General features: G+C 42.2%; 1 protein-coding gene and 1 long non-coding RNA gene across 6 annotated transcripts in view; one reads left to right on the top strand and one right to left on the bottom strand.

The window, feature by feature from the left end:
• Positions 1–1,782: 1,782 nt before the first annotated feature.
• On the bottom strand, positions 1,783–5,593 carry LOC308458605. The gene is made up of 2 exons (XR_013977592.1): positions 2,394–5,593; positions 1,783–2,267 (listed from the first exon to the last, which is right to left on the bottom strand). It is a non-coding gene; the product is annotated as an uncharacterized lncRNA (long non-coding RNA).
• Positions 5,594–5,673: 80 nt separating this feature from the next.
• The window catches only part of DYNC1I2 (dynein cytoplasmic 1 intermediate chain 2), a 36,820-nt gene continuing 20,067 nt past the window's right edge, over positions 5,674–22,426 (top strand). Inside the window, exons 1-6 of one of the 5 annotated variants that reach the window (XM_081024135.1) lie at positions 5,674–5,931; positions 9,188–9,305; positions 11,698–11,812; positions 16,557–16,701; positions 20,120–20,179; positions 21,770–21,885. In XM_081024135.1, coding sequence (XP_080880261.1) covers positions 9,198–9,305; positions 11,698–11,812; positions 16,557–16,701; positions 20,120–20,179; positions 21,770–21,885 — 544 coding nt within the window. In that variant the 5' untranslated portion in view covers positions 5,674–5,931; positions 9,188–9,197. The remainder of the gene's footprint in view (positions 5,932–9,187; positions 9,306–11,697; positions 11,813–16,556; positions 16,702–20,119; positions 20,180–21,769; positions 21,886–22,426) is intronic. The other 4 variants (XM_081024134.1, XM_081024136.1, XM_081024137.1 and 1 more) reach the window with 4 other exon arrangements.

Genomic DNA, 22,426 nt, shown 5'->3' with positions numbered 1-22,426 from the left:
GGGCAGGCTCAGGCCCCTGACTTGGCTCAGCTGGTGCTTGCTGCAGGGGAACCTGTGCAGACTGGGGCTCTTCAGAATCAGGCCCCAGACTAGGTTCAGATGCCGCCTGAGGCAAAGGATCCGGTGCAGACTGAGACTCCTCTGGTTCTGAGTCTGAGCCCGAGTCCCAGGCCATCACAATTGCGACATGGCACTACCAATTATCCAGTGGTGGTTGTGTGGTGACAGCCCTACATTTTTATGTATATAGGAAGAAATTCTTATGTAGAGGAAGGACCAGTCATCCCATGTGGCCGCTTTAAGCATCAGATTCCATAGCGGGGCAGATCTATGTAAACGACATTAGACAGCTCAGTAACATTCTCAGCTCAGTAACAAACGTGTGTGTACCTGTGGCAGTTTACTTTGTTTGAATCTTTGAAAGCTAGAAGAAATAATGGATATTCACATGACAGCGTCATGGAAGCAAATCCCATTGAACTCAACAGAGCCTGCTTCTGAGTAGACATATTTAGGATTGTACCGCATAGCATTTCTTGTATACGCAATTTAGATTGGCAGACTGCAAAGTGAGAGTCACAGCAATATAGGTGACAGGCTGTGGCAGATTGAGCGGACAAAACCAGTGGTGGGTCCAACGATCAAGAAGGCAGTTTCTACACATGCTGTAGAGGGAAGTGAGGGGCAGATGGGGCTTGTCAACTTGGGAAGGATATATTTGGGAGAAGAAAAAGCTAGACAAACCCAGAGTGGAGTCCCTAAGATGGTTGGATGGCACCTTGCACACCTCCTTCCGGCAACTCCTGCAGCCAAGCTGGTGCCAAACGTATTGCTGTCCTGTCCTTTGGACCACATCAGCGAGGCTGAGAGTGGGGTCTTTTTGTATGGGCAGCCCAGGACCTCCATACACACTGCCCAGTCTTGCACCCCAGGGAGTCACTTTGGTGCTGCTAACACATCAGTTTGACTTCACCCCTGAAGGTGAACTCCACTGTCTCTCAAGACAGACAGGCGCCAACCAATTATTGGAGGAAATTTTTCCTGTGCTGTATGAACCTAGATGAACCACATCCTTTGTGCATGTAGAGGTGCTGTTTCCTGTAACCAAAAGCCTTGTGCGAAACGGACCTTTGCCTCTGTTGCCACCTGTGCTTTTATGCCAGCACTTGAGCCGAAGTTATTTTCCTGCGAAAACCAATACAAACTGCTCTTCTTCTAAGCATAAAGGCTGCACGTATTAAGGCAGACTGACAGACAGGACCGATTGACTCCACAGGAAATTGAACACTAAGAGTTACTGTGACCTGTGGAGATGGCACCTATGGTTAGGAGCATTTACTGGATAAAAATTTGCCAGCAAGAAGAGAATGCTAACTGTTCTGAGCATACGTACCAGCAAAATGTATGTTGCATGCTGGAAAACACAGCAGCTTTGCGCCTTCTGTTGCTTACTTTATCCCCTTGAGGTTGGGAAGGAAAGACCAATATGACAATGGGGAAATATGATGTCTTGAAATCTCTAGGTTTAAAACTATTCACCTTAATAGACTGGGGGGGGGGGGACCTCTCTCCTTAATTTTCCATTCCAATCCAGATTCCCAGTACTCTAAGAACTATTAGACAAGAGCTTGAAACAAGGTCTCAAACTGATTTTCGGTTCGTGAAAGGAGAAACTGTAAATTCTGAACTAAACAAGCTCATCCCTTGCAAAGATCTTGATTTTCTTCGTTGAAAATGAACAGCAACCCATGCACTGTGGATGAAGCAGCAGCAATACAACACTTCCTTTAGAAACAGGGCTGTATTATATTTTGAACGATCAGACATGTTCCCTTGCCTTTCTCCCTGTCAAATGCAAACTAATGGGAAGGGCAGAGAATAAGGGCAGAATATACAGTAGCTTACAATGTTTCTTTAAATGGTTCCTTTTCTGCCGATCTTTTCGGTGTTTCCATTCTTGCTTTTAGAAACCACTGCAACAGCAGAGATTTGGGGGCCTTTTAGGAAGCTTTCATTTTCTCGCCTCTTAACCACATAATAGGAATAAAATTAGAGCGCCGTACTTGCTGGACCAAAACCGAGGAAAGGGGAACTTGGTCTTGTATTCTTTGAACCCGTGTAGGTCTATTTTCTATAATGTTTGGCGGTGAATCGCTCTTAAGTGCTTGCCCATTCACGAGTGTATGTTTTTCGTGGCAAAGGTTGCTAGATTGCAGGAGTACTCATCTCAGGAGGGACTCGCGATTCACCGTCACCTTATTTTGACACTAAAGAAGGAAATGTGTATCAGGCAAAGGGAATAATAGGGGAAGCGTATTAACGGTGTAACAAATATAAAAGGAAAAGGAGAGACTAGAACAATAATAACAATAATAGGGAAGTAAGACTTTTACTTTGTAAGAGGAGACTGGCCTATCAGTTAATGTTTGTCGGTGGAGCCCTGAAATACAATGACTGGTACTCAGACTAGCAGAAACCGGAGCAATGCGCAGTGGTGCACTCAGAAGACATGCGGAAGGTACCAGTGCTTGAAAACACACACAACTGAAGAATGTCCCTACTGTAGATTGTTCACTGGCTTTGCAAAGAGAGCAAAACATCAGTTCTGCACTATTCAGAAAAGTGTGAGTAGGTGTGAAGAATTCTTCCAGACAGGGGCCTTATATTGCAAATAGGTTGTTCAAATCTGTTTTTTTCTATGTGCACATTTGACACACTCGCTTCCAAACATTGCTGCGTTTCCTCAGTCATGGATATTCATTGCTTATTCTGCTGCTTCCCATCCACAACACCAGGCAGAGCTTGATGCAGTGCATCCAGCTGTTGAATTTTGTCTCTCCCCTCAGTCACTCTCCTCACTACCTCCCACTGCCCTTTTCTGTTCATCGCTACGGGTGCTGCTACTTGCCCTCTGCCTTTGAGCTCTTTGCTCTCCTACTTTCAATGCCCGCCAGGTTCTGAGAAAGGGGAAGTCTGGGTTGCTTTCTAAAGACACCAAGTCCATCAGCTGTCGCTCCCCTGGTGCTTCTTCCTTTTCTTCCTCCTCCTCTCCCATTATTTCCCAGCTTTTCTCCTCATCTGCCTCTGAGCTGTGGTCTCCCTCAAACCCCTGTTGTAATTCTGAACTGTCTCCTTCTTCTCTGGAAGGGTCAGGCTGGTGAGGTAGTCTCCACCACTCCTCTTCTGCCCAGTCCCTGACAACAGATCAGGCCTGATGCTGTCATGTGATGGCAGGGAGTAGAGTTGTAGCTACTGGGGGGGCGGAGCTAGACATGGTCTTTTGCCCCAGGTGAAGGCTCCAGAAGGGTGCCATTGAGACTCCCAGCCTGTGTGTGTACGCAAATGTGCATTGGGTGTGTGTGTGCCAAATTAGGTCTTTGACCCAGATGAAATAAAGCCTAGTTTTGCCCCTGGCAGTGGGACTAGTTCAGGATTCAGCAGATCTGGGACTTGCCCAACACCTTCCTTGGAATGCCCCATTCCAGGGGTTTTGGCTGCTGCTGCTGTTAACCTTAGTTCTTCTAGTTGGAATATACTGTATATGCACATATTTACCCCAACTAGAAGATATATTCATTTACTAAGTTTCTAGTCCCTCAGTATATGGATGTTATTTATTTGTTTATTTCATAAAAATTATACACTGCTTGATTGTTTAAAAAACCCTCAAATACGGTAGTTTAAAAAAAATGAATCCAGGAATCTTGCTGCTCTTTCAGTTCTGCTGCAGCTTGTTTTTAATGGTCTTAAAACAAATCTGTATCTACAAATTTATGGAGCAATAGACAGAAATGCAGAGTTTTTCTTCCTGAGGGAGGGCAGTCAGCATCACAAAACAGGGTGACAGTGCATACTTTTGCCCCCTTTGGCAAAATTTGTAGATCTGGCATTGATTGTATTCCTTGGATGAGCATTGTCAGTAAAGCTATGAAAGCTGTCAGAAAGAGTGACAGTTGTTGAGGATATCTATACAACTGACACGGAGATTATGGTGTCAGGTTGCACAACTCCAACCAGCAGAAATATAAAATGGCCCTGAAAATGTCTTCATATATCCTGCTGTCAACCTGCTTTTAAGCAATGTGAGTTGTCTCCGAACATTACAAATGATAGTTAGCTATTCACTCATGTTTCCCTGATAAATACTGGCAATATGAGAAGGAGCAGCCTCTTTAAGGTCTAAGATATTCTATAAATTGTACAAAATAACTAACTACATAACAGCCTCTATTGTTTACACAGATGCACTGTTCAAACTCTCATCTGATGAGAGATAAGAGAAAAATTCAAGTTTGATTATTTTCCTAAGACGAAGCTGTAATCAATGTAATGAAGCGAAAAGAAAGGAAACTGGAGCAATTGCGGGGGAAAGGGCAACTGGCCTGCTCAAGTTCCTAATAATTTATACTAAGCATATTGGAAAAGGGGATTGGGGTTGGACAATATTTGGCCCTCTAGGTGTTGCTAGACACGGACTCCCATCATTCCCTGACCACTGGCCATGATGACTGCAGATGTTGGGCGTCTGAACAATTTCTGAGGGGCCACAAGTTCCCTATATCAAGAGTGAAGAAAGACCAGTGCAAACGTCTTGTGTCCAGAGGAGGAAATGGGTCCGAAGATTGAAGAGTTTGCAGCATGGGCAGTTATGGCAGTGCCTTTGTACCTTCTGTAAAACGTCCAGCCAAAGGCAGAGACAGCAGACAATGTCAAAGTGCTGTTTCTGTCCTTATGGAGAAGGGGCTCCCAGAAATGAACAGCAGCGACTCACCCTGCTGGTGGTTTTTGTTTGTTGTTTTGTTTTCTTAGAATGGGTGTCGGGTGAGGAGAAAGCACATGCCACTGCAACATTAATTGACGCACACGCATCAGATCCATAGCTGTCAACGTTTTCCTTTTTTTAAGGGAAATTCCCTTATTCCGAATAGGATTCCTAGCAAGAAAAGGGGAAAAGTTGACAGCTATGATCAGATCTCGGGGCCAAAAGCAAGCGCAACCGACCACGCCCAGCAGAACTACTGTGTTCTTTTGTTGCCCGTTACTTGGGAGTCACACAGCTTGAATTCAGTGCGATTTACTTCCGAGTGGGTGGGTCACGTCGTCCGGATCAGATTTCGGGCAACCTGTGCTATGAAAAAAACAGCAGAAACCCCTATCAGGACCAACATCCGCTGAGTAAATTGCATTTGGCAAGCGCTGCACAATGTAAGGATGCGCACTTTCAGCCGGCGGAACAGATGGAGAGCAAGCAACGGGTTCACTTTCGGCTTCCTTCGTGCATCCCAAGCGCGGAAAGCGGACTGCAATTCCCAATTCGCCCCGGGACAACACATGGCAGTTCCCAGAATGCACCGCTCTTCCTCCTTTTACAAGAGGCTGAAAGCTTTTGCGAGCAGGCAAGCGGGCGGTAACGAGGCTTGGCCGCATGGCATGCTGGGATTTGTAGTCCTTACCCTCCCCTTAACCAACGCTATATTTGAGAGATGTCAGCAAGTGGCTGACCGATTCCTTCGCTCCATTAAAAACAAAAACACCCCACACAGAAAAACAGTGGAGCAACTTAGTCTTGGGCCCCCAGACAAATCGCCCTTCCGCCCGTTTGAAGGTTTACGTACGTACGTCACCTGCGTTTCTCGCCGCGCGCATGCGCCCCCTTCCCCAACGCCCAAGCTACGCAAGGGACGGCGGCGGCTGCTCTGTCCAGTCTCCTCGCCTCATTTCGGCGCATGCGCGTCTCGTCAGGTGATGCTGAGCTGTCTCCGGCGGGGCTTTGCTTTGGGTCTCAACCTCCTTATTGGAAGCCGCTGCCGTCTCGCCCCTTCCCCGCCGCCCTTTGTGAAGGAGCATCTCGGAGCAGAGTCGGCGGCGGCAATTTGAGCGGAGGAAAAGCCCCGGTGACAGGTCAGCGCGGCCTTCGACACCGCCGGCGGGGTGAGCCCCACCCGCTTCCTCCAAGCGGCGGCGGCGGGGCGGGGGGGAGAAAGACCCTGGGCGGCTTCGGAGCCGTGTGGCCTCAGGAGTAACGGTCAGCCTGTGACCGTTGAGGGCGCGAGGGGGGGCGCGCGCGGAGAGGAGGAGGGGTGGAGCCGCGGGGTGGGCGACGCCCCGGAGCCGCGCCTCTCCCCCTGCCCCGCCCGCGCGTTGTCGCCGCCGCTTTCCTCTCAGAGCGGCGCTTGCTTACTTTGCCTTCGGTTTGCTTCCCTTGTATCTCCGGGCGCTTTTGTTTCCCGTGTTGGCAGCAGCGAAAGTGTCTTACCGTGATGGGGGGGGGGGGGATGTCATACCGTCTTAAAAGACCTACGCTGGCTCCCAGGACGTTTCCGAGCACAATTCAAAGTGTTGGTGCTGACCTTGAAAGCCCTAAACGGCCTCGGTCCAGTATACTTGAAGTAGTGTCTCCAACCCCATCATTCTGCCCAGACACTGAGGTCCAGCGCCGAGGGCCTTCTGGCTGTGCCCTCACTGCGAGAAGCCAAGTTACAGGGAACCAGGCAGAGGGCCTTCTTGGTAGTGGCGCCCGCCCTGCGGAACGCCCTCCCACCAGATGTCAAAGAGAAGAATAACTACCAAACTTTTAGAAGACATCTGAAGGCAACCCTGTTTAGGGAAGCTTTTAAAGTTTAATAGGTTATTGTATTTTAGTGTTTTGTTGGAAGCCGCCCAGAGTGGCTGGGGAAACCCAGCCAGATGGGCGGGGTATAAATAATAAATTATTATTATTATTGTTATACTGGAATTACTTTTTAAGGCCTGGTTACTCACCGGGACAAAGCGGTTTGAGCATATCACACTGGTCTTAGTCCATAGCTGTCAACTTTTCCCTTTTCTTGCGAGGAATCCTATTCAGAATAAGGGAATCTCCCTTTAAAAAAAGGAAAACGTTGACAGCTATGTCTTAGTCCGACTGCACTGGCTACCAATTAGTTTCCGGGCCCAGTTCAAAGTGCTGGTTTTGACCTATAGAGCCTTCAACGGCTCAGGACTGCAATACCTCAAGGACCTCCTCTTCCCATATGAACCCACCTGGACCCTGAGATCATCTTCTGAGGGCCTTATTTGTGTGCCTCATCCACAAGAGGTCCTAAGGGTTGCAACATGGTCTTTTCCATAGTGGCTCTCCATCTGTGGAATTGCTCTCCCCAAATAGGTTCACCTGGCACTTTCATTATAAACCTTTAGGCGCTAGGCAAAAACATTCCTTTTTCACCAGACCTTGGATTGATTGACATTCAGTGCCCTTTTAAAATACGTTGAGGGCGTTCTTGGGTGGTAGTTGTATTTATTTTTCATTATGTATTTTGTGTTTTTGTATTGTGATTTTATCCTGTGAACCACCCCAAGACTTGCGGGTATAGGGCGGTATATAAATATTAATAATAATAATAATATTTTGATGCCTCCATTTCCTGCAGCAGCTTTTTCCACACCTTTTAAGCCTCCAGTTCTAGGCCAAGGCCAAGTTTATGCCCACCAGCATGGATGTTCTTTCCATCAATTAGGGCAGATACCCAACTCCAACTAGACTAGAGTTGTTCACTTTTGCAGAAATAGAACCGGTGGGATCCAAGAGGTACTTTGTTGCTATTGCTGCCCGCTGCCCATTAAATGTGTACAGCAGTCTCAACATTGTCACTGACTTTGGGGTGACGGTGCAGTTTTGTACTGCATAAGTCTTCTGTAGGCCAGAACCTGCCTCAGCTTCTGCCATAAAATCCTCTTACAGTGCCCCCCCCCCATTACTCTTCATAGGTTTTTGCCCACTTAACAGGGCTGCCCCTCTGAAAAGCTGACAACACATTATAGGTAGGGGCACAAGCTTGGTCAGAGCCCACTTCAGCCAGTTACAGCTTTGCAATGGAAATAGGCTATAATTAGGCCTGGGGCAAGACATTTTGGCACCTGAGGAGGACCCTGGAATGGTGCCTCCTTCCCTGCCAGAGAAGAAGGCGTCAAGGATGATTTAAAATAGGAAGAAAGATTGGCAATAGGATGTGCTGCCCGGGTGAGTGGTTGCCTCACCTTGCCTAATGGGTGGGCCAGCCCTGATTCTAATGCTCCGTGGAAGCACCTGTGTCTGGGGAACCTGCGGCCGTCCAGATGTTGTTAGACTGCAGCTCCTATAATCTCTTAACTGCTGACCAGGCAGACTGGGGCTGATGGGTGTTGAAGTTCCTGCGTTGCAAGGGGTTGGACTAGATGACTCTTGGGGTCCCTTCCAGCTCTACAGTTGTATGTTTCAGGGGGGCACAGGCTTCCCACCCTTGCTTTAACGTGATTCAAGCATTGCTTGCCTGAGTGTCATTGTTTGGGCATGTCTTAATTCAGCATAGGATTAGTTTGCAAGGTCCTGTGCAGAGTTATGGTAGGAGTGGTCCCTTTCTTGAAAGTAAGCAGAATTTGCTTCTGAGTAAGCATGCAGTGGAATAGTCAATGTCTGGCAGGTTGCTGTGCTTTTTATGAAATGATGGAAACACACCAGAGGCAGTCCTAGTGGCATTATTGTTTGTCTCTGCCACTGAAAAAAGAAAGAAAGGTTACATAACTGGATTAGTTTAACCTCAAAATTGTTTAAAGTATTAACATTCATAATAGAACTTTTCAGGAGTACAAGAGTGACTTTTGCATCCATTCGTTCATTTCCAGCTAATACTGTACTCTGTTATCCTCTAAGAAGCTCTTAAAAACTTTATTTTATTTTAATTTATATTTTTTAAAAATCACAAGTTCCAAAGGCATGTCACAATTGCCTTTGATTGTTTTGGATATAGGAGTATCGGCAGAGTTTGGTTTGCATTTCTCAGTTGCAAACAAACAAATACAGCCTGTTTGAAAAGGATGTACTGCATTATAACCACCTTTATTTCGCTTTTAGCAGAAAGCTTAGACCAGGGGTGGCTAACCGTCCCACCATCTCTGACCATTGGCGATGCTGGCTGAGGATTTCTGAAATTTGAGTCCAGAAATGTATTGAGGGCCATAGGTTTCCCATCCCCTGTTCTAGTCTTTGGAATGCAATAATGCAAAAATTGAGTCTAATTTTGGTACATAATATATGTCTTCCAAGAGAGGCTAAGGTTTTTCATATGAGCATACATTTATTCTAGGGAATTTATTTATGATAGATTTGCATAAGGGCCTTTCATTTATGTATATATAATTCTTCATGTAATCTTTATTTTGTTGACAGGATTCTAATCATGTCTGATAAAAGTGAGCTGAAGGCTGAGCTGGAGCGTAAGAAACAACGCTTGGCCCAAATCAGAGAAGAGAAGAAGAGAAAAGAGGAAGAGCGAAAGAAAAAGGAAGTAAGAACTTTTCAAATTACATCTGTGAGATGATTGTATCCCAGCTTAATATATTGAGATAAATAAACAAAGGAGCTTTATGCACCTGCTTCACTCCTCCCTACATGTGAGGCGGCCAAGGTTTTGTTTAAGCTCACAGAAGCACATACATATAATGCTAAATTGTGGTTTAGCATTTGTGTGATCCAAGCATGTGTGTTACATGCTTAAAAAATCATTGGAAATAGCTTCATTCTTTTAACTGGATATTCATTAAAATGTACGTTATCTGATGACTATATCTGTGGTGGATGAAAGATGACAGCTATGTGGCACGTTGGGTGAGGTAGAAGCTATCTGCATCTGTACTGTCATCATGAAGCTTGGCTTTGTATTCCAAGCATAGTCTTACTTCTGTCCTGTTCATAGACTGCTCCAGTAGCAGCTTAGTTTAGTAGTATGAGAACACTACGCTTCCATCGGCTCAGCTAGAAAGTGATTTCCTGGCATGGCTCATCTTCCTGTAAGGGAAGGTTTTTCTCTAGCGGCATTACCAAAGGCAGTTCATTTATTCTTCGAGGCATTTTAATGCTGTGGTATGCTTGTGCAAGGGCATATGCATTCTGAAGTATTAAGATTGTAAAAAGAAACAAAAAACTGTCCAGCATTCTGCTCTGGGATGGCTCAGTCAGTAGAACCTGAGACACTTAATATCAGGGTTGTGGGTTTGAGGCCCATGTTGGGTAAAAGATTCTTGCATTAGACTAGATGATCCTTGCAGTCCCTGCCAACTCTACAATTCTGTGATACTCTTATTTTTGGTATTCCTCTGGCATGCCAATATTGGGTGTGTGTGGAGTAATTGGACCCTATGGTAATGATTTAGCAATACTGGAAAAAAAATGCATATTTAAACCATTCTAATTAGTGTTGTACTATTTTTGGAATGTTGGTGTACAAGCACAGGAAAACAGTTCAAACTGGAATTATTTTGTTAAGACCCTAAGATGAGGACAGTATCTCTCAGTCAAATTTGCCGCACAGGGTTCTTTAGAAAGGAAGGAGAGTGACATATGCCACTTTGAGGCCCTTGGAGAAAAGATGCCTTATATATGTAATAAATAAAAAGAAGAATGCAGTGCCATTTTAGTACTTTCTTGATCTTTACCCAGTTACTTTGCAGTCTTCATATACTGGGAAATTGGAAGTTGGTACAAACACTGCCTTAAGTGCACAATTGGCAGAGATGATGTGTAGGTTTTTGACAAGCAGCTGGTATGAAGCTTGGCTCTATTTCAGCGAAGCATTTAAGACCTGCTGAAGTTAAGCTTTGATGAACCAACAATCTTGAATGTAACTTCTGTGTAGCTGAACTGTACAGTTGTCAGATATCTCAGAGCACTATGTGATTGAACAATCCAGATATGTCAATTAGAAGCTAAATTTTTTCTCAGTACAATGCAAGACTATGGTTATAGAAAAGTAGCTGGCTGTTTTCTAATGGTTCAGTTTGATACAACTCGCTTTTTGATAAATATATAATATCACGGATCTTTGAATTTGCATAAATCTCTGGAATGCAAAGGCTAACATCAATATCTTTAAAGTATTCACTAATGTTAAATGCCATAGCTGGCGATTAGGATTGAGACCATTTAGATGAGCTTTTTCTTGTAGATTTGGCATTAAAAAAGAAACAAACAACGTCCAGAAATCACAGAGTGGGGGTGGATTTTTTAAAAATATTGGCAGTTTTATATTTACTCATTAACATGGAAATCATATTTTTTCACACCTGCCACAGACTTGGTTGATATTTTCATTGAGCTATATCCTCCTGCCATTGACTGAATTTAGGGTAGACCCTTAGAAGAAGAAGAGTTTGGATTTGATATCCCGCCTTTCACTCCCTTTAAGGAGTCTCAAAGCGGCTAACATTCTCCTTTCCCTTCCTCCCCCACAACAAACACTCTGTGAGGTGAGTGGGGCTGAAAGACTTCAAAGAAGTGTGACTGGCCCAAGGTCACCCAGCAGCTGCAGGTGGAGGAGCGGAGACGCGAACCCGGTTCTCCAGATTACGAGACTACCACTCTTAACCACTACACCACACTGGCTCTCACTGGCTCTTAGGCCATTTGTTGGTCTTCGGGAACTTGCTACAGTAATAAGCTTAAGTTCCTACCCCTATCCACATTTGCCTTGCTCTGTGTTGTGACCAAGAAATGGCTAGACCTGGCACAATTCTTCCTCACTGACTTTATCAGTGAAATATAGATGCAATTAATATTACCTGTATCCCATTTCTATGAAATGAAGTAATTTTTCTTTTAAAACCTTTTCCTTGCACATAAAACAAGTGGTATGTGAAAGTATGCACTGTCACATAACTTGTTATTTTTTTAAAAAAATATAGACTGATCAGAAGAAAGAAGCTCTTCCTGTACAAGATGAGTCTGACCTTGAAAAGAAGAGACGGGAAGCTGAAGCCTTGCTTCAGAGCATGGGTTTAACGCCAGATGCTCCTATGGGTAAGAGTTATAAAGAAAATTTATCATGAATATCTCTCACCACCACCTTAGTGGTACTTGTATTAGCATGAAAGTTGTTACTCACATATGCATGTATCTGTTGTATGTTCATTATTGCCACAGCTTTTCTTGTGATGTTTCTCATAAGCAATATCTGATTTTAAATATGGCCATACAAAGATAAGTATAATTTGATCATTTATTGTTACAATATTTGGAGCATAATCCCAGAGCTTTAAAATTGTCCTATAAAACTAAATGCTAAAGTATCTGACATATGAAAGTAATATGAAGGCATCCAAAGCTGGATTTGTTTAATTTATTCACACTTTATTTCTAAAATATAAAAAATGTAATGTATGGATTGGGTGCAGGGTTCCCCAGAGAGGCTTCCTCTGGAAGAATGGTGGCGGTGGCTTTTTTTTGTCCATTTCTCCCTTTGCCCAGTACCCTCCCATGGCACTTCCCATGATGTTCCGGAGGGTCTCCTGGCCTGGCAGAACAGTTCTGCTGGGTGAAATTGGAGGAAATTGCCTCTTTCCTTCCTCTTAAGGGAGTATCCCATGAGTGGAGTTCTGCTTGTGGGAATTCAAGATTCAAGCCAACGTTTCTGTTATTTCTTAAAGTACCCTTTAAAAAAGTGTTCAAGCAGGATGTCTTAAACTATCTGCGGATTTAGCAAGTAGAAACAGGAATATCTTCCTAAACTGAACATATATTTGTAGTTAATATTACAGATGCCATAATGCTTAAAGGAGAGTATTTTCAAAGTACTTCTAGTAATTTTCCTTTTAAGTTGCTAAAACTTTTAATGGTTTCTTTTAAGCTATCTGTAGGCATATAAAAAGGAGACGATAACTCTGCCACAAGGGGGCATTGCAACATTGCAAAAGATTAGATAAAAAGCCTACCCTGCATAGATATGATACTTTTTCAGTTCTTCTCTTGGAATAGGGCAGCTTCCTAACCAGTACAAAATAAATATTTTGTCCGCATGTACCTTCCTTCGGCATCAAACACTGAGAGCCAGTATTTCCCAAACACAACATCCATCCTTTTGCCTTGTCGGCAAACGAAAAGGCGCCTCTTCTGTGGCCCAGGTGGGTTGGTGATCCTTAAGGGCTGCATACTCTGGCAGAAGATTGTGAGGGGCCCAGTATCCCCTGGTTCTTGATCCTCCTGCAGTCTTCGATCCACCACTCTGTCAGTGAACATCAGGAGGGAGAGGGATGAATTAGCATTTAGAATGGCATATGACCCATAGAACACCCACGTCCCGCACTCATCTGCTTTGGTGATGTAATTCTTGGGCAGCAGTCCATGGCACCCTGTCCCAAGCGAAGTGCCATAAATCCAGCCTGTGCTGGTGGTGACCTGCTCCACAGGAGACATGAAGTCCCTTGGGACAAGCTCCAGCTCATCATCGTTCTGCGGGGTGTATGGGTAGATCACCTGGAGGGTCTCATGATTGGCAAATCTAAGATCCCAGGAGAATATTGCAGCCACCCAGTCGCAGCCCAGCTTGACATCTATGCTGTGAGCTAACTTCTCGAGCATCAGCAAGGGGCTGGCTTGGAAGTGATAGGCCAGTGTGACGTGGAGCTACTTCTTGTGGGGTTCCACGTGAACATCGGCTTTAGAAGTGGCTTCCATAGCAAAGTCTGCAGCAAATTTATTGAGGACCTCGGTGCTGTCCTCCTTGACAACGTGATTCCTTGGATGTGATTCCTTGACTCCTTGGATGTGAGGGCGATCTGGCTGCGACATAAACATTTTTAGTGCAGTAGTATAACTGAGGCAGCCTCCTTTTGTTTATGTCTACTTTTCAAGCTAATGTACACTGGTACCTCGGGTTACATACGCTTCAGGTTACATACGCTTCAGGTTACACACTCCACTAACCCTGAAATAGTGCTTCAGGTTAAGAACTTTGCTTCAGGATAAGAACAGAAATCGGGCTCCGGCGGCGCAGCTGCAGGAGGAGGCCCCATTAGCTAAAGCGGTGCTTCAGGTTAAGAACAGTTTCAGGTTAAGAACGGACCTCCAGAACGAATTAAGTATTTAACCCGAGGTACCACTGTATTTCCAAATACCAAATAGCCTTTAACACTGCTGATGGGAATATTTTGAAAAGGAAAAGACACTAGTAGAACTTGGTAGCCATACTTTTATCAAATATAACTTCATTGGCGCTTTTGTTGGAAACTGCTTCCAAAATTTCAGGGCTGGTGGTGCAGGAAGGACCTTAATCTTTGGTGCTCCTGTGAAGATTATAATATTTGGCACTGGATCGTAACTGACCATACCATTTTTATTAACAGGAGTAAGTCCTATTTTGTTCAGTTGGGCTTAGTCACCAGTTTTGTTATGCTTTGATCATTTTGATTTAATGTTTGAATTGGCAAACTATCCTCTTGTTGTTCAAAAAACGATGAGCTAATTTTATTATTATTTATTAATCAGCTACTAATTCAGCTTAAGTAGAGTATGTTCAGTTTTGCTTCATTAACAGACCAGTTACTAAATAGTAATAGGCTTCTGAGGAGGTAGGACAGATTAAACCACTTCAGACTATAGGTGAGTGATCACATTTTAAAAATACTTCCCGATCATTAAAGGGAAAGACATGCAGATAGAAAGCACCCACACTGTGGAGTGGTCTGAACAGCAGGGAAATTCTTGCATGGGGGGGAGGGCATTTAAAATTCATGGGTTGTGCCCAAGTTGTTCTGTTCAGGCAAGGAATTTCACTTGTGCAGTAGAAGACTCCCTCCACAAAATAATCGGCTTTAGGGGTCCAACTTTCTGGAGCAGACTTGGGAGCGTGAGGTGCATGTGGGGAGAGGAGTTGGAAGAGAATTTTTGTTGTACAAGTGGAAGTCGTTGTGTGAATGTGATAACATTTTTGGGCACAACTCCATGTTTCCGATCTGTTGTCTGCAGTGGTTTAAAATCTATTCTACCACTCTCTACTCTGGCTCAGGTCTCACTGAATTGGAAGCTATTTGCTTCCTAATCAATATTACATGTAAACTACTTTATTGGAGGAAATACTATAGTTTCCTCTAATAGAAAAAGGCACCTACAATATTTGAAGGTTCTAAACCAGAGCTTTCGAAACCTTTCATGTTGATGACACACTTTTTAGACATGCATCATTTCATGACACAGTAATTCAGTTTTACTAGCAAACAGGAGGTTAAACTAACCACTTTCCAGCTGCCCTGGAAGGAGTGTGGGGAGCTTTTGCGCGACACACCTACACATACTTTCGCAACATACAGTTTGGAAAGCTCTGTTCTAAACCATCATACTGTTTAACAACCAATAGATGGCAGTAGCAACTAGTTAAAAACATAACAAAGAACTTGATTCAGCATGTCCCTCTTAGAATATTCAAATAATTGGTTGTGTCTGTCTCCAGGACTAAGTGTTAGTGCATATTCTTTTAAAATAACATGAAAATAGCAGTTCATTAAAAAACAATGTTTTGATTTTACTAGTCCTATAGAAGGATTAATGTGTTTTATTAAAAATACTTTTCCATTTCCAAAGCTTATATTTTCATATTTTGAAGACACTGAGCGGTGGCAAATAGCAAGGCATATGATTTTTAATATAGTGCTGTAGGATAAGACATTCTGTCCTTCCCCTTTCTGAAAATATTTCTTATAATCAGCAATTATATCTGCAATTGGAACACTTAATTCCTTTGTATAATTCAAATAAGAAATCTGTATATCAGTTCAGCTGCATCAGCATAATGTTTATTGATTGACTGGCTTTTCAGTTTCCCTTTCCCAATCAGAATTGCCTGAGATTTACCATGTGGGTTATGGGAGATGGGGGGAAAACTTTATTTGTCAATGCCACCTTCCCTTTCTATTTTGGAGGGTCCCCAAATCCTCCAGAGTGGCTTTTCTGGGGTCAACAGAACAAAGAATGAATCTGAAAATTGCCTCTCCTTCCTCCAGCAGAAGCATCCTGTAGGCTGAATTCTTCTCATAGAAACTCTGAATCCAGCTCAGTACATACTCCCATTTATCCTCAGTGAAAACAAAATTACTTATTGTGGGGATATTTGGCTCTGAAAAATGCAGATCTGGATAAAAACCAATGTAGAGACATTAAAACTTGTACATCTTTATTGGATGTTGCACAAGCATAATTAATTGATAGGCACATGTTTTAGGTTGCATGCTGCTGCTTCTCATTTACCATTCCAGTTGCACTAAATTTGTATCACAAAATGTTGTAAACAAACTTCCCTTTGAGGTGAGGCTTTAAAAAAATATAATGTTAAGAACTTATAAATTGAGGTTTAGCTGAATAGAACAAACTGTTTTCAGTAAATAATTACAAGTTTAAAACACTGTGTTTTGGAGAAGAGCTTGTTTTATGACTCCTCACGCCCACTCCAATAATAATTGGTATTATAAGATATAGCAATCCCAAATTCATTGTGTAGATTTTAATAACATATTTTACTTTCTGAATAACAGTTTCTTAGCAAAGTATTAAACTGTAGAATCCTTATTTTCCCAGCATTTTGTATAAAGTATACTTGCTACATAACCCCAAAATGCATTAAATGCTAAAAACTGCATGAGTCTCCAGCATGATATGTTAACATTGTCTTTTCCCCTTTTTTTCTATTATTCATTTTCATCCATTTTATTTTATTTTTTGTTTACCATCACTTTTTTAATGCTTCCATGTTAAATTAATTTGGAAACATCCTAAGCTGTGCAACCTCTACGACTAGTAACAGCGGATACCTGTCTGTTTCACTATTTAGTCCCTCCTCCTATGTCTCCATCTTCGAAATCTGTGAGCACACCAAGTGAGGCTGGAAGCCAAGATTCTGGTGATGGTGCTGTTGGTTCTAGGTATGTTTTCTTAAAGATTTCCGCATTAAGTATGTTGGGGTCTCAAAAGTGCAATACAGTATTAGAATTGACAAGTGTTAACGTTACTGAAAAAATAATTTTCTGCTTTAAAAGTATGGCACAATCTCTCCAAACATGTCATAGGACCCAGCAGAACCCTCTCCTCAACATGCCTTGGTCATTAACCAGAATGAGAGGCTGGTGTGATTTCCTATTTCCCCATCTAGTCTTCTCTTTCTAGTCCAGGTCTCTACCCAAGAACATACTTTAAAGTTTACCAAAACTCTTGGATGAAATCTTTGGTTACAGAGGAAGGGTTAGACGAGGAAGTGGGCAGTGTGCCAGCATCTGGTTCTAAGTAATGAACAATTTTCATATACTAAGGAGGGAGGGATTGTACCATATTTTTATTCTAAATTACTTTAATAAGTCACATAGTTCACTTAGCCAGTGTTTATCCAATGCTGCACCCCAGTTCATTGTTTCTTGCTTCTTGTTTTTAAATTCAACTTATTACTCTGTATGCTCAAATATATCTCTCAGGAATGTTCTGATAGTTATTCATTTTACCCTGGGATTGCTATATCATCACTGGTGGGGGGTGCGCACATGTACAGACATGCTTATGCGCTGAGCATTGGTATTTTGAGCAGGTGTCAAGATCATCAGTGCCATGAGTCAGGTTAAACTGGCCTACATTAGGGTGTAAATTATCTCCCTGAAGAGCCCAGTCTCTTCCTAAAAATCGGTATTGTGAGAATTTAGGATTGAGGCATAAGATTGGCTTTCTTGGCTGCATCCACGTACATGGAACATACAGTCTTAAGTTGAAATGGAAGTATCATTTCACTACTAGATATTGCCTCCTGGTGGGTCACCAGTAAGAGAAATTGTGTCATTCTGTATTAATTCATATAGTCATAGATAGCCTTAGTTTACCATCAACATGTGGTTGGATGCAGTCATGTGCAGATGGAAATCACTTGTAGTGTAGTAGTTCAGTTGTGACTGTGGGCTTCATTTCTGCCATTTAAGAAACTTTCTTTGTTTTGAAAAAAAGGAAAATGATAGTATATCTGACCTGAGCCCTCAAAATAGGGTAGAGTTCCACTTTCTATTGGAAAATAAGGAAGTGTATCTTTAGGTTAAGCACCTAGGGGACAGAACGTATACTTTGTAAATTCCACAATCATCTGGCAGTGAGGGACCCACAGTAGCACCAGTCCTTCATGTGCCAGAAGGATTGCATGAGAATTTCTGGATCATACAGGAGAAGCCCATCTGGTGGCTTCTCCTGTGTAGTTTGGGGATTCTCGTATTACATTTGGTGGGGCATAAAAGAGCAGCTGTGCTTCTGTGACTTCCCTGCCATGAGAATTATATGAATACCAAGTCTTCCATCATGGGATTCACCCAATAAATGGTGTTGAATAAGGGTTCTAGCCAACTGTGTCTATGGATGAGTGGAACACAGTTTCATTCACACAGTGTGAATTACGCTTTCTCTCCTTATCCCTGGAGCCCCCTGCACTGATCTGGAGAGTTGAGGGACCCTTCAGAGCAGATGCAGGGGGGTGCAGGGGCCAGGAGAGGAAGGGGATGTTCTGTTCTGTGAGTTATATCCAGTGGTAGTGCAAGTGGAAGAAATCTTGTACCTATACCTATATGTATGTATGTGTTGGTTGGACCACAGCCTGGTCCTAGGGGGTTAAGAGTTATCTCCAGATGTGTGTTCTTCCATACAAAGCTGCCTGAGTCCTAAGATTGCCTTCAGATGCCCTGTTCTCCATCCTTCCAGCAGCAGTACAGGGCCTTTTTGGCTATGGTACCAAAACTAGAATTTCTTCCCTGGGAAAACCATTTGGTTCCCTTTTGTCTGCTCTAGGCAAGTTTTGAAGATCTATTCTGGTGAATTTTTAATGCTAGCGCTCTGCTATTTTGTAAACTTGTTATTCTTTTGTTTCACTTCTACATTATTAATATTTTGTTGTATTGCTGGTGATTTTATTTTTGTGTGCTGCTTTGGTGCATCCTGTTGTAGAAAAGAGGGGTATGAATGAAATTTAATAAATAATTGGAGTAATAAATTTATAGTGAACAGTAGACCAGTTGTTTTAATGCAAAATCTATCTGAAATGATTTTCAAGTTTCATGAAAGCAACTTTATTACTTATCAAAAGACAAACTTCTTTATTCAGAATTTTGAATGTGGTTAGTCATTAGAACGTCTGATATGTGTGTTTATTTATATTTGCTTTGCTTTTCTAGCATTCTAGCATTTTCTAGCATTCTAGTAGGCCACAAGACTAAAATGTATACAATTATATTTATGTAGGTTAAAGCTAATGCTTGGTATGTTGCTCTATATACTATATAGTTGCAACTTGAAATATTTCCTAAATGGTTGTTGTCTTAAACCTACTTACAAGAAAGTAAATCTCAAATTCAGCAGACTTACTTCTGAGTAAACATAGTTAGTACTGCACTGCTTAACTTGCTGAATGCTGCAACATTGACTGTCTTGAGTTGGCTTTAAATTAAATGACATAAGCCCAAGGCAGTGCTTAACCCATAATTACAGCAATGTCACATCTTGGAAACACTAGCAGCAGTATATCCCAGTGGAAAAGCACTTTTTCCTGCACCCAAAGGTTTATGTGTTGACTCATTTCCTTTACCAATATGACAATTTCCTGAACATATTTAATGCTTCGGGCAAGATCACAGTATGTTAACAAACTGGATCTCGGGTGACACCACTAAATCTATGTAGCTGTATAGTGTTAATAAACTCTTAAGTTAAGTCAAAGCTTATCCTTGACTGAATGCATCTCTAAATACAGGGGATGTCACCTATTTAAAGAAGTGTTATGTGATTCATTGTATAACTTTTAAATTTGCATACATTTGCATGTGTATAAAAGATCTGAGGGTAAAGAACCCTGCTCTTTGTTAGGACCTGATGCAACACATGCACATCTATCTAAGAAAAGCCATTTCTTCCGTGTGGGAAATAAGGGGGGGGTGTCTTCTGAGGAAATACCTACCTTCCACAGGTGTTGAATTAAAATCTTATATTTAAATTAAAACCGATTACACTTTTTAAAACCTCAGTTTTAGCCGAGTAAAAAGGTTTTAATTAGTCTTACTGATTGATCAACAGAATGCTGTCGCTCTACTAATTGTTCTGAACTGTATGTTTCTATTTTAATTGGTATGATGCATGTATTGTTGTAGTAGCGCTGAATGTCCACTCAATTTCCACTAACTGATATTTCTGGCACTTTTAAAATATCTGAAGCCATGATATTATTGTAGCTTCCAATAGCTTTTAACATTTAATAGAATGTATTTGCTTCACTAATCTCTGGCCTTTTTTGCTAATGCTGCATGGTTGTTCTTCAACCTGTGTTGTCAGGACGCTGCATTGGGATACTGATCCATCAGTTCTACAGCTTCACTCTGATTCCGATCTGGGGTATAGCAGAGATTTTTTTTTATCTTCCATCTTTGTTGTAATGATTGTCTTTTATATAAGCCAAATTATTTCACGTCTTAAAATATAATATGTAAAACAATTTTAGCTATGCGTTTAAGGTTGCATCCAGATCATTAAGTGAAAGGGATGTATGATGTGCAGTTTATTGATCATCAGCTTCCACAAACAGTATGTTAAACCAGAAAAAGGTTTTGTGTTTGGGGAGAGCTGTTCGTTATATGACTGAACAAATTTGATCTGGCGCATGTACATTTCTGGATTGCAACCTCTGAATTTATATTCAGCATCTTAATGCAACTAATTTTCTAAAGACTTTTAATTTACTAATATACTAAATATTCTCGTAATTATTTTTTTAAAATGACTTTATGACATCCATGTCAAGTCGTTAGTCATGAATGCCTTGTCTAAGTCTACATACCTTTGATAAAGCAATAATACTGGTCTTACAGGATTATTGAGATAATGTATGTGGCTTGCTTTGGGCACTTTGGGGGGAAAATATGTTGTATTTTTATAATAAGGGAAGAGGGCCAGTAATTTTGGGGGTTTGCCTTACTCATTGAGTGAAAACATAGGTGTTAATGTACATATATCTAGATCAGGGGTGGCTAGCCCATAGGCTGGATCAAGTGCTCCAAAATTTTTGGCAGTGAAAGTAAGTTTTAAAGTAGACTCAGAGCTGGGCCTTGGATAGAGAGCTCCTTATGGAGGGATGCAAATTGTTCCCTCCACACAATCAGATTGGTCATTTGATGACCTGGGAAGGAGCAGTAACCTTCCTCAGCTAGTCTGCACAGATCAGACGAGAAGAAGGGACTGTGTGCTGGTTTGCATGTGAGAGGTGCTTGCAAGTGTGGGGTGGTTGTACTCTCTTGGCCATACACACCACTGGCATGCAGCCCCTGGAAGGTTGGTCAAGGGTGAATATGACCCTTAGCCAAAAAATGTTAGCCACTCCTGATCTCGGTCAAATAGTTCCCTGGGAATTTTGCCAATTGGTGATTGCTGAGGTATTGCAACATATTGTTTTCTTAACTGCATTGTATTATTTCAAGATGGTAACACAGTTTTCTGCAAGTTAAATTGCAGTTGTGTTGCATTGACACAGAATTCACACATTTTACATTGGCTTGGTCCAGAGGCATGCTGTTCAAATGAAGTGGGCAGAATGTGGCTTTCCCATCCCTAAAAAACTTCTCATGGGGGCTGGAGTACACTACTGAATGGAGTGGACTGCAGCACGGGAATCTGAGGAGGTTCCTACTGTTGTTTATGGAGGAAATTTGTTTAAAACTCAGTGCATACCAGTTATATGGGCTAGCGTTTCTGCCATCTGAAAAAGCAGCATAACAAACAAATCCATTTCTTGACATTTTATTTACTTTCCTTTGTTTCCCCTTCTGTGCTGGCTTTTTATTTTAAAATAAAAAGATGTATAATTCAGCAATAGTTAAATTTAATACTTGTTATATAGAGATGATGGATTGTCTGACTTTCCACAAATTTGTTCTATGTAAGTTGCATGAATTGTAGTTGCATTATAACTTTCTCCATCATTTTTTTTAGACGTGGACCTATTAAACTTGCAATGTCCAAAATTACACAAGTTGACTTTCCTCCTCGAGAAATGGTCACATACACAAAGGAGACCCAAACACCAGTTATGACTCAGCCAAAAGAAGGTGAATATGACTTACTCTTCCTCTTCCTTTGTTTTAAAAACCCCGCATGAACAGGGGAAAATTCCAAAACTTATTTTGTGAAAATACAGGAATAGAAATGTTTGCAGGACAAGAAATTACTATTTTTGTATGTGACTTTGGGGTTTGATAGAATATTGGCTTATTCGTTAGATGGTCTGTTCCTTAACTCGACAAGTTGCATCCAGATTTGGGACTTTTTTAGGCTCCATGGACTGAATCCTAATCAAAATTTATTCTCATGGGCCAGAATTGACAGGTGTGCAGGGCTGCTCACTTGTCAATCACCTGGTGCCACAATGTTGTTGGGTGATCGAGCCATTTGAAGTTCTGAAGTTAGGGCTGTGAAAACCTGATCCAAAGAGTTGAAGGAGAAGAATCTTTCAAGAACCTTGTGAGGGGCTGCAATAGGAAAGAGCACTTGGTGAAAATCACTGATCCACCATCTTCCTCCAGCAAGGAGTCTCCACTGGATCCTGGTTTCCTATGAGCAGAATGAGCCCTTTCAATTGTGGACGGCACA

The sequence above is a fragment of the Podarcis pityusensis genome (genome assembly GCF_964106645.2).
Source record: "Podarcis pityusensis genome assembly, chromosome: 1".
NCBI classification, from domain to species: Eukaryota; Metazoa; Chordata; class Lepidosauria; order Squamata; family Lacertidae; genus Podarcis; species Podarcis pityusensis.
Note: the sequence above shows the minus strand (reverse complement) of the source record. Positions and strands in the feature narration are given on the sequence as shown.